Genomic DNA, 11868 nt, shown 5'->3' on the forward strand with positions numbered 1-11868 from the left:
ATTAGCTGCGAAGTTTCGAGTTGGTTGCGAACACAATAGTTCGTTTGGGCTTCTTATGGTCTTACACATTGCGACACGACGTACATTCATCACTCTGACAGGTGGGTGTGGAGATCGTTCGGACGTGCAGTTTTCAGGGAGGGCAATCGCCACGCCTGTGAGTTCGCAGTTAGTGGACTGCTGCCCTACAAGGGAAGCTGTTTGTGCGAGCTACTTCCCTCCAGGATGACATGTAGACAATCTGATGGTCATGTGCACAAGTATATACGGATGACGGATAATGTGTGTGCCGCAGTTTTCTGGACACACACGACCAACTGGATGGTTGTATCCCCACTAGTGACGTGCTCCCGAGACCTACACTAACGGAAATAAAAACCTAAAATGATATGCAGAAATTTACTTGATTAAATTACCAATGGCGCATTGGTGAACAATTCGTGTTTCAGGGTTGCCTGTGTCCATGCTCTCTTGTGATTACGCATTTTTTCGATCTGGCGTTTACCGCACTTAAAATTGAATTCTGCACACCGGCGAGGCCGTGGCAGCCGTAAATAAAAGTTGCACAAATTCGCGCTACATTCATCCGGTGCTACACCGGTTCAGTACAACTGCATAAAATGACATGGGTCGCATATACCGCTCTACACAACTTGACTCAACCATGAATTGCGCTCCATGCAGCCGAAATGGCAGCATAACAAATTCAGTACCTTTAAACAACTCCAAGGCATCAAATTCGAGCGTCTTCACTACACCAGTAGTAGCTTTGGCGACGCCAGTAAAGTAACGACAGCAGGAGGTGTCTCGAGCTCAAAACTTTTATTCCAAAGATCGCAATGATTGTACCGCAAAGAAGCTTTACGTAAACTCCGGAGCACGCAAGGTATTACTACCATAAGCAGTGGTTCAAGACTGCACCAGTCCAGACTGCTGGCTGATAATTCTGGCCTCACACAATTAATTTCGACTTGATGCCAACGAACGTTGTCTATAAATAGAATGCACTCTGCACTTCTTTAGTTTAGCAGCTACACTTTATATGATAACGCATAAGTTCTGCTTTTGCCAACATAGAAAACGCAATACGCTAAGACTGTCCTGCCAAAAGAAGTTTCTACGTTCTGAAGCTGCCTAGCTAAAAGATGAGCTTGTTAAAAAGGGCAAACCCACCTCGTCGATTTTACGCCCGGATTTTACATTCTCTTCGATATTTTGGCTGTTGCTGACCTGGTCATAGACGGCGGTCGTTAATCGCGTAGTCAGCGTCAGTTTCCATGGGCTCGTAAGGCTCCGCGTCCATGTTCTTCTCCATCTTCCATCTGTAGACTCCATCTTGAGACGCTTTGCTCAGCACATGGTTGGCAACGGACCCTTTCTTACGGTTGTACATCTCTCTGCGGCGGTCATTTCTTACAAGCCAATCGGCCCAGGACGGACCCCGCTCCATGGGTAAGCCATTTTCGCCGCTGCTGCCTCTGTCCGGCCTGCCAGAAATGCGCTGGCGGTAACGACTAGCCGAGCTTGGTTGCCTTTCGTCTTGCCCCGCAAAAATGTGCGGCCTGGCTTCCGTACCGAACTTTTCCATTTTGTCCTCGTATTTCCCTCCAGGTCCTTCTTCCCACTGGTCGCGTTCCGTTTCGTAGTCCCTTACGGAGTGGTCATATCGACGGTACGGCCGATTTTGTTGGCGCTCATCCCTCGCATTGTCGTGCTCGCCGTAAGCTATTTTACCCTTGCGACGGCGTTGGGGTTTGCTTCTGAGGTCCTGCGCGGTAGCGCCTCTATTGCCGTAGTTATACTTCCCGCGACCGTAACGGCGTCGCTCAGTTCCTTCACCGTACTCCTTTCCAAGCGGCCAAATGTCGCTTTCCATTGTTTCGCGACCAGTGTGATGCGCGTATTTACCCCGTAAGTCAAGTCCATGCGAAGAGTAGTCATCTTTGCCGTCTTCTACGGCCTCCATGTCTTCAGAATCGATCTGCCTATCAAGGTGGTCGGAGCGTTTCTCCTTAGCAAGGAAGGGCAAGTTTGTTTTCAGTCCGGAAGAAACCATTTGAGGCTTTCGAGCTAAAGATGCCGGCGTTGTTGAGGGTGATGAAGAGTTTGCGGCGGATGCGATGTCGAAACCAGGATTTTGATCCCAGTCGTTGGCCTTCTGAAAAACGAAAGAAGACACAACCTCACGCTCAACTCTCCCCAAAATGTGTCTTGGAATGCCTGAACGGCGCATTGTCAAGACGGCCGAGGCAATCGCCTAATTAGCTGGTATTGTTGAAGCATGAGTTTAATAACAGATACGCCTGCCTTGGGCAAGCAACAACACCACCAATATTTGTGTGCTACCTGATCGCAATTCGATTTCCCGATGGAATTTTTATCTTTAAAGGCAAAACCATCGGGTACTTTATAAACAATACCTTATTTCGTTTGCGTTAACCCTAAAAGGGAGACCCATTCACATAGTTTATGATTCAAGAGCATAAAATTGTCCGCATGAAATTATTCTTCTGTGCAACACTTCTAATTTTCCCCAAAAAGCCAACAATACGCAACGCACTGCTACGCGTAGAAACACGCTCTTTCATATAGCGTGGGCATGTGCCTTAGCTGACGATTAGGAAACCAAAGGAAACTATAACTGTCTTGTGCAACCACTAGGAACGCCAGAAAAGTGCAAGGCACAACTCCCAAATGGCTCTAAAATATGCAAGAGAGTGCATAGCACGCGAGAATAAGAGGTTGGCAACACAATAATAGCCAAGGCATAAACGAGATGCAATTCTGGGATGTCGGTGTTGTCCCCTTCAATAGCTTTAGCCACAGAAAAGTTATAGTGGGCACGAAAGTGAAGTGATGTTTGGACACTGTTAGCGCCTTGAAAAAACAAAGCGAACTTGTACACAACTCAAGAAAGCACACTCACGCACGCGCACCACAGGTTACTTATAATTCATATATGTTATACCAGTCTCATGCAGAGCTAAAAACGGCTGAACGACACACTAATCACCGCTGTTTTCTATTCGACAGGACTCGAACACCTGCCCAGAACGTTGGTCCTAATAAAAAAAATATCGGTGCGGTTAACCTGAAGCGAGAAATCATATGCTCGATAATGCGCAAAAAACAATATTTCATATCGATTCTAATTAGCCTCTGCTGCGTGTGCGCAAATGTAGTGCGCAAATGAGTTTGCGCGCGTTTTATAATAAAGCTTCAATTAAGAGCCAGCGCTTGTCCTGCCCTTTTTAGCTGTCTTCGTCTTTCCCGCTGTTTTGTCAAGAAGCTACGCCACTAATCACCCAGTTATCGATGTTGCTCAGCAGAGTTAAAGAATTTATTATTCTACAGCAATTAAGTAACGTACAGAGCAAAAAATTCCCCCGCAGCAAAAGTTACATAATGCGCTGAGATCCGTCTGTTTCGCACTGAGTCAGGATACCAAATGCACTCCCTGGTGTTTGTAATTTAGCAGTTAGGTGGCAATATATGAAGGCACCAAGAAAATTCTCTTTTTCAATGTTTTTATAACAAGCAGAATGACATTCACCCTTTGTTGCTTCCGTTTCCGCGCGGCAAGAGAGCTATACGGTACATTGCACAGCCCGTAACCACGCACGTGCGAAAGGAATCGCATGCGCAATTAAGGCTGCTACTCTGAAATGCCTGCTTCGTTTTTAAAATGCCAAAATGGGGATAATCAAAACGATTAGAGCTGAAAGTTTTTAAGCTCGCAAGTGGTTGCGTAGCTAAACTAATTACAGTGGACGGAGCTTGCGCGAAAATAACGGGCTTCACCCATAAGAAATTGCGCAATAATCATTCCGTCCCTATAGTTAGTTTTTGACATTAAACTGCTGTAATGTCCGCTAAGGTTCCAGAGTTCTGCCTGGGTTTAGAAACAATAAAAGTTAATTTTTGAAATGAGACTGAGGACGAATAGGCGACGGCATTCCAAGAGATCACTTTCACAGAAAACAAAGCTCTTAGACGCTAGGAAAGGCAAAAACGAAATGGAAATGTCGCCCCCACCGGTTGATTTTGGAAGCGTTTAGATCGAATTTGAACCACGGATTCCAGAGGCTATGTTCCGCCCTCGTTCACTCCAAAAAGGTGATCACGGAGTCCTTCTCGGTGTGAACGTCAAAAGTTTAAATCGAGAGGCGGGAAAAGCACTAAGGTCAATTTGCTCAACCATAAATGCGTTCTTTTGCTGCTGGACAAACGTTAACATGCCCAAAAACAGTCCAAAAATTAATTTGTACCGAGAACATTAAGTGGACAGGGTTGGAATCAGTGTCCGTATAAATTTTTGCTTATTCGTCCACGTAATCCGTCGCACGTCAATCAAAAGAGCTGACCGTGTAAACATTAATGAAGGTAATAAAAATACTACCATAATTCTGATGGCCGAGTCAGTGAGTGGTATTATAAGTAATTAAAAAATTAAAAAATTGCAGAGGACACTTAAACTCCGCTTAAGGATTTGACACGATAGCGTAGTGGATTAGGCTTTCCATACTGAGGAGTTTGACAACTTTGAACGAATTTTTCATTTTTTTTTTTCACTTTTTAAAAAAACTTCATGGAACAATCACACAATCTAAGTTTTCTAACTAGCATCAACAAGCGCTGGCTTTTTCATTCTAAACATTTTGACATCCCTGAACCCCCCCCCCCCCCCGTTCCAGTTTTTTTCTTTAATTATTCAATTGATTACAATTATTTCATTAAGTATTCATCGCCTAACACACACCAATCAATCAACAATCACTAGAACCACAAATTACCATGATACGTTGGTCCCCGGAGCAGCTGCTCTAGCGCTATTGTCGCAGGTTCTCTATTAGGCCCAGCATATCAAGCTCCCATATATTTGACACTCTTCATATCAGACAGCGTTTCGAAAAGTAACAAAACCGCTGTTTCTTGGGTTTCCCGGCTTTATGAAGTTTATAAAGCTTATGCAATTGATTACGAGAGAGAGTTCTTACCAGGAGGCACTGGACCCGTTCCAACTTCGTCTTCAGCTTCTTCGAATAGCATCGCTGAAATAAGGCGGCAGATGCTACATGTGCAAAGCTACGGAAATGAAAAAATGCACAAAGGCAAGCCGCCGAGGAGCTAACACTAATTTGCACAAAGAAGCTAGTTTCTTGTCCTCTGAGCATGAAATAGCGGAAATCTCATACTGCACAACACACTGAAGATAAATAAAAAAAATGGCTGTGGCTTAGCTCAGCTAGCCCTGGTATAGCACTATAACCCTGGTTATGTAAGCGAAAGTCACGCTTGCATAACCAGCGTGAAGTCACGCTGCGGCCTATTGTTGCAGTGCCGCGTGTCTGCCACAACGTTGTCAGGGCTAACGCATGCAACCCACATCTCTCTCTCTCTCTCGCCACCCACGTACCTCAAAGCGCGATTGAGGCGGGCGTCCACTGACGCATGGGAGCCAGTTATGCGTCCTTCCTTTCCACAGAATCATCGGAGTCTAGAACGCTGTCATGAACGCCGACGGTGGTATTACTATGCCTCAGAAAGCTCCTCTTTACGTCAATAAAAATTTGTTGGTTTATCGCGGTTTAACGTCCCAAAGCAACGCAGGCTATGAGGGACGCTGTTGAGAAGGCCTCCGGAAATCTCTACCACCCGGGGTTGTTTACGAGCACTGACATCGCACAGCACACGGGCCTCTCGAATTTCGCCTCCATCGAAATTCGACCACCGCGGTAGGGATCGTTAAAAATTGGTGATCGACTCCATTGGAAAACGTGGTATACTTGCGTCATTGCGACGACTACGAACTCTAAATTGACTACTTTTTATGAAATCGTACAACTTTACATATGTACTATAGGGGGTAATCGATGTTAAAACGGACGCTTTTAAAGCCAGCGCTTTACTGGCCTAGCGGCGCCAATTTCACCCTGTTTGCACGAATCACCTTAAAGCGGAGCTGCGTAAGTAACCACGTGACGTAACTCGCAGCAGCTGCAGACGCGCGCTGCGCAGTCGCCGCGGCTACCCAGTGTCGAAGCAAGTCAGGCGGAGCCGACGTCCTCGAGAGTGGGTACTCGCAGATGTCGGGCCGAGTGTGATTATCCGGTCGACACTGCCAACAGTGCGAAGGATTTAGCAATCGGTAGGGAGCGTAAACGCGCTAAACGGGCAGCCGAAACCGACGAAGAGCTGGAGCTTCGAAAGCAAAGGAAAGGCGCATAACTGGCCCTCTGGGATAGTGGACACCACAGACGCGCTTGAAGCTACGTTGCGATAGTGACAGATGTGCGCTGCATGCGTTGGCATTAACTTTATAGCAGAAACGTGGCACTGAAGCTGTGGGCCTTTGGCGATCATTGTGTTATTGGCGTTGGCGCTGACAACGTTCTAAACTCTGATGATTTTGAAGAAAGGAATAACATGCCTGGCTCCCTGGGTCAATCGACGCTTCAATCGCGCTTTTAGGTACGTGGGGTGGTGAGAGAGAGATGCGGGCTGCATGCGTTAGGGCTGACAACTTTGTCGCCAACAAGCGGTGGAAGGGCGGGCGCGCTGCCTATCCAGTGTCCGGAACGCCCTTAACGTTACAGATTGGTTGGGTTATGGGGGTTTAACGTCCCAAATCGACTCAGGCTATGAGAGACGCCGTAGTGAAGGGCTCCGGAAATTTCGACCACCCGGGGTTCTTTAACGCGCATTGACATCTGACAGTCTTAACGTTACAGGTGTCAAGCCGCGTATAGTGCCCCAATACGGCATAACTTTCGCTCTCTAACAAGGTTCAGCAGTAGTTGAACCGCTGCAAATTTTTTTTTTTAGCTTCCTGGAGTGATTTACTGAGTCTAGCGGATATCTTAAAATATGTATTCGTTTGTATCATACAAATCCGACATTAAATGCTTTTTGCATTTAGCACTTTATTGTTTATACAAAGCAGATTAACTTGTTCGTGAAACTGCAACTGCCAAACCGCTTTGTTTCGACACTAAACTATCGACAAGAGGTCAAGTGTATAGCCTTACCAAAACTCCCATTGCGTTGTCGCCCTGCAGGAACACAAATAAAAAAATGAGTTACTCTCCGTGCAGTAGGTCACTCGTATTTGATTCAGGCGGAGAAAGAATTACACTATTTGTACCAGTTGCGTGATGCTCTAAACTGCGCAAAACATTCCTACGCGCATGTTTTCCTTTCATGACATGCATTTTTACTGATGTCACATCCCTGCCGCCTGTCTAGCGTGCTCGAAGGTGCAGTCAGTTATTAGGATTACGATTTTCACCAGTTAAAATGTACTGGAAGAAAGCCAGAACGATGACGCGACTACGCTAACTGGGGTATTGCACGAAAATAGCAGACGCTGAACAAGCTAATAAAAATGGAGCACGATTTGTAGGACGAATTTAGTGCTGGAATGGGCAAGGTAACCGAACTGACTACGACAGCGGCTTCTTCGTTTCATTTGCATTAATTGTTGACAAGTGACAAGAGAATGAAAATAAAGGCTGCCCATTAAGAAATAAAAGCATAAAGAAAAGATAGAACGCAGAAACACCTTTAGACATGCTCAAAGAGGAACTTAAACACCATGGCGAAGTTGTTGTGCAGTATTTTAATTAGGTGCGATTGCTATGCCTTAAATTATTGCGAGTAAATTAGGCACATTTAATTCATGCAAAAAGCGGGCCACTCACGTATTCCAACAGGTACTGCTCCTCCTTCATACAGATTATCTTCCTGAGGTTTACCTGCAGTTGAAATGAACCATATTGACAATGCCTGCTACAGTGCTAAGCATTACTCACCACAGCCTTTGTTCCGAAGCCATTTTGTACAAAGATGCCTGTTTCCTCTGCTATGTTGTGTTTTATGGCACAAAAGCAACTAAAGCCATGATTATTTAAAACAGCGCAAAAGACAGGGACACAGATAGAAAAGACACACACAGCGCTGTGTGTGTCTTTTCTATCTGTGTCCCTGTCTTTTGCGCTGTTTTAAATAATCATGGTTCACCAACTAGCCTGCACGTCTACCCTTGTAAACTAAAGCCAACTTGTGCCAAACGCAAGGTCTGATATGTCTGCATTGGCGGTAACTACGAGGTTGTTTAAATGTTACAACTGGGTTAGAAAATCTAATTCTTTTAAGAATGATAGCACAAAACAAATTTCGAGGAGACGTTTTTTTTTTCTTGGGAGTAAGCTAGGTTGGAATGAGTTCTGTTTTTTCGCTAAGGCGATGGACACGTGGTCAGCTTTTGGCTTGAGTTGCTTCACGACTAGGATTCCGACGCATTCTACCATCATGAAAGTAAAACTTTGCGCCTTATGTGCCAAAGCCCTTGCTGACTTCCCACTGGCGGGAAGTTTGGTCTCCAATTAGACTAAAGAAAAGGACATGCATCTTAATAGCTTTGGCCTTAAATATTGTTATTGCTTCCACGGGAAGTTTTATGCGACCGATTTCTCCGCTTAACATTTGCGTTTAAGAATAACTGATCTAGTTTCTAATCGTTATCTGTTAATCTCTCCATTTCAAAACCTGACACAATGGAATTCGACATTAGCAAGAGATTGCAGCGGACGTTGATCAACACTTCTCTGCTATTTAGCTAAAACAGTAAGGATGTGTTACCAGCTAGGATAGCAAAACGTATCTAAAAACAGGTTGTACTCGCGTCTTGCAGAGCGAAGAAGGATGGTGGGAGAAGACAACGAAATTTGTGAGACAGAAGCCAGATGCCAAGACACATTTTCTGAATCGAAATTATTAGGATCCCAGTAATATCCCTCATTCCTCTATTGCCTGCGGAACTGCGGTAATATGGTTACCGCATACTAGCAGTTGCACAGCAATACAACATTACCGTAGAGTGCAACTGTACGAGGACAGAGCACAAGCAGCCAGTTAATGTTGGTATTACGTATATTATGCGCCTGCCATAGGGCGCTAAGAGACAGGTAACGGGTGCCCCTTTTGACAGGGAACGTCATTAATGGTAGTGAAAGTTACAACATACACAAGGCAGGAAACTGGGCGAAATTCAGGCGTGTTGTACCTACACTTTTTGGTATGCACGTTCTTGATTCCTCGAGGAGCAAAGGAGTCGTTCCGCACCTGCCTACAGTGAATACAAAGACAACAGAACGCATGTGTAACGCGTGTAGCTCGCTACGGTTAAAAAATTCTCAAAAGGATAACTGATAATGCGAGCCACGCACCCAATTCTGCAAGACATGCACATATGTATAAAATTATCCGGAGTGGAAGGCTCAAAGAACTGTCGGTTATAATATCTCGTTCTTCGAGAAGGCTCCACGTCATTCTTCTAAAATAACCAGTCAGTTAATTTCACTCCAATGTGCGTTTCGTCCATGCCCGGCACCGATAGTGCCGTTCTGACAAGGCTTAGGAGCCTGACATTTGTGGTCGGCCACTGCCAAAGGTAATGAATCGTTCCCGATTCCTGCCTTTTGCATTTCTGAGTAAAAGGAATAGGCGTACGCTGTATATGCACATTTTAATCTCGACTCCACCTTCCATCTCGTTCCATCATGAGATTCCCGTTCCAGCATGAGATTCCCAGGAATGGGGTATATAAGTGGAAACAACCAGGTATGAAAAACGTGCTACCATTTAAAAAATTACGGACGACGCAATTAAGCCATCCCAGGCTGATAATGTTGGTAGTGTGCGTACATTGTGCCATTTATGCGTCCGTCTTGGGCGTCGTCCTCCTTTCCCGAACCAACACAAAAAAAGAAAAAAAAATGGAATTAGGAAACACGTGCTTTCAAAAGATTGAGTGCGCGGTATTTCTTCTACGTAGTGCGCGTAATTTTCATTCCATTTTTCCGCCCTGCATTTTACGTAGCTTGCGTTCTCCGCACAACTCTCCATATTAATTTCTACGGAGTATCATTCATTTTTACAACACCAAAATTTTACACATTACAGAAAGCTGCAACGGTTTACCAGCAACTTTTGCAGTATTTTAGCCAGTATTTTTTCCATCAGCACGCCGCACGGTGTGCCCAAAATGCGCAACATCTTCGTATGACTAAAAATCATGTTCTGTTTAGCAGCCTTTTTGAGTAGCATATCTTATGTTTATTAAAGAAAACTGCCCGAAGCTTGGCTATAACGGATGCGTCTACCTTATAATGTATTACTCGTTCCATGAATTCTATTGGCTGCCAACACAGCTTTCGTTTTGCGTCTAATTTGGTAACGTTAAGCAAAAGGTCGAAACGACCGAAAGCAGTTCTGAATCACGGCTTACCACAGGCGACGTTATTGATGAGGGCGTAGACGGCAAACTTCGGTCGCTGTCGGACTATCTTCATGTACTCATCCGGCAAGTCGAACTCAGCCTTCGGCCCAGTGGAGCTCTGGGAGGCAAGAACTTTCGACGAAAGTACGGCGACCATGAGGACATGAAACCACATGAGCCACATTGCAGGCGACTCGGTTCCGAGACCCACCACGGACAGGTTCCACTTTTTCGTGTGCGCTGACAAGCCCCTGCAAGATACGAGTAAGGAGGGAGGCGGGCGATCGCAGATATGGCTTTCCAGATCGAAAACCGTCCTGCTAAGTGGAAGCTTATTGGATTGACTTAGCATTGTTTGTGAACGTGTGTTGCCTTTTCCAGACTACCAAAAGATAGCCGTAGCATTACCGAATCATGAAAATACCGTCATCAAGAAAGCTTAATATTTGCTTTAACTTTTTTTCTGCCTTTATTCCGCCCCAAATTTAACGGCCCTTGCAAAAAAAAATTATGGTCAACTTGTGTATTTAGGCCAAATGGGAATTACGTGTGCTAGGACTTCGGTTTTCCCTTCGGTTAGGGTGTTCAGATCGTGTGTTCACCGATGGCAGTTGCTAGGATAGTGATAATAGGTTATTGTTCATAAATGCGCAATTGGTCAATCTCTCCATTCATAGATTACTGGAGTCTTCCTACCACTCCCGGTGCAGTAGTGCAGCGGTGAAGCGATTTGCCACTGCCCTTCTGTGGCAGGTGCTGCCATCGATGGGTCTTGGGTTGGGTTGCTACCCCGGTTGGGCTTCCCGAGCTGCCTCTCGTGATTAAATGACCTGCCGCGTGACACGGTGGGCAGGTTACTAGGTTGTGCGTGTGTGCGTGCGTGCGTGTGTGTGTGCGTGCGTGCGTGCGTGCGTGCGTGCGTGTGTGTGTGTGTGTGTGTGTGTGTGTGTGTGTGTGTGTGTGAGAGAGAGAGAGAGAGAACATAACTGTCTTTATTCTAACATGCTGGCCTCCGTTAGTCAGTTTCATTAAAGGCTAGACCCTGGTCGAAATGTTACAATAAAGACAGTTACCTTCACACACACGTTCAAACACATACACACACGTTACGTTCACACACACAATATATATTATTTTTCAATTTCTGGACATACAGGGTCTGTTCTGAAAGTAGTAGGACTGGTTTTTTCCCGGCGAACGGGCGGACGAGAGGTGGTCTGCGCGTGCAGGATCGTTGAAGGGGGATATTGGGAATGCTGGGGAAAATCGGCAGTCGGCTCTCGGCCGTTGATGAGAGGAGGTCGCTTCTACTGTGAACCCCTGTCGAAACGTCTCGTCACGCAGAATCGTCGAGCGTTTACTGGATCAGCGATACGCGATCGAATTTTGAGTAAATCTTGGTACAACGGGCAAAGAGACTCACAACATGATTAAGGAGGCCTACGGTGACGCTTCCATGGGTAGATCAGGTGTTTTTTGAGTGGCACAAGCTTTTCCGAGAAGGTAAGGAAAGAGTGGAGGAAGACGACCGCTCCAGACGCCCTTCGACCAGCAGGACCAACGAAAATGTGCAGCGAGTGAAACATTTA

At 45.6% G+C, this 11868-nt stretch overlaps 1 protein-coding gene across 1 annotated transcript; it reads right to left on the minus strand.

The window, feature by feature from the left end:
* Window positions 1–922: 922 nt before the first annotated feature.
* On the minus strand, window positions 923–11064 carry LOC149343843 (uncharacterized). The gene is made up of 6 exons (XM_089546072.1): window positions 10289–11064; window positions 9069–9127; window positions 7701–7754; window positions 7029–7052; window positions 4998–5051; window positions 923–2158 (listed from the first exon to the last, which is right to left on the minus strand). The coding sequence occupies exons 1-6, from the start codon at window positions 10629–10631 to the stop codon at window positions 1235–1237; spliced, it is 1458 nt and encodes a 485-aa protein (XP_089402198.1). The 5' UTR covers window positions 10632–11064; the 3' UTR covers window positions 923–1234.
* Window positions 11065–11868: the final 804 nt, after the last annotated feature.

Source organism: Amblyomma mixtum, chromosome 5, assembly GCF_055824585.1.
Source record: "Amblyomma mixtum isolate Tamu chromosome 5, ASM5582458v1, whole genome shotgun sequence".
NCBI classification, from domain to species: domain Eukaryota; kingdom Metazoa; phylum Arthropoda; class Arachnida; order Ixodida; family Ixodidae; genus Amblyomma; species Amblyomma mixtum.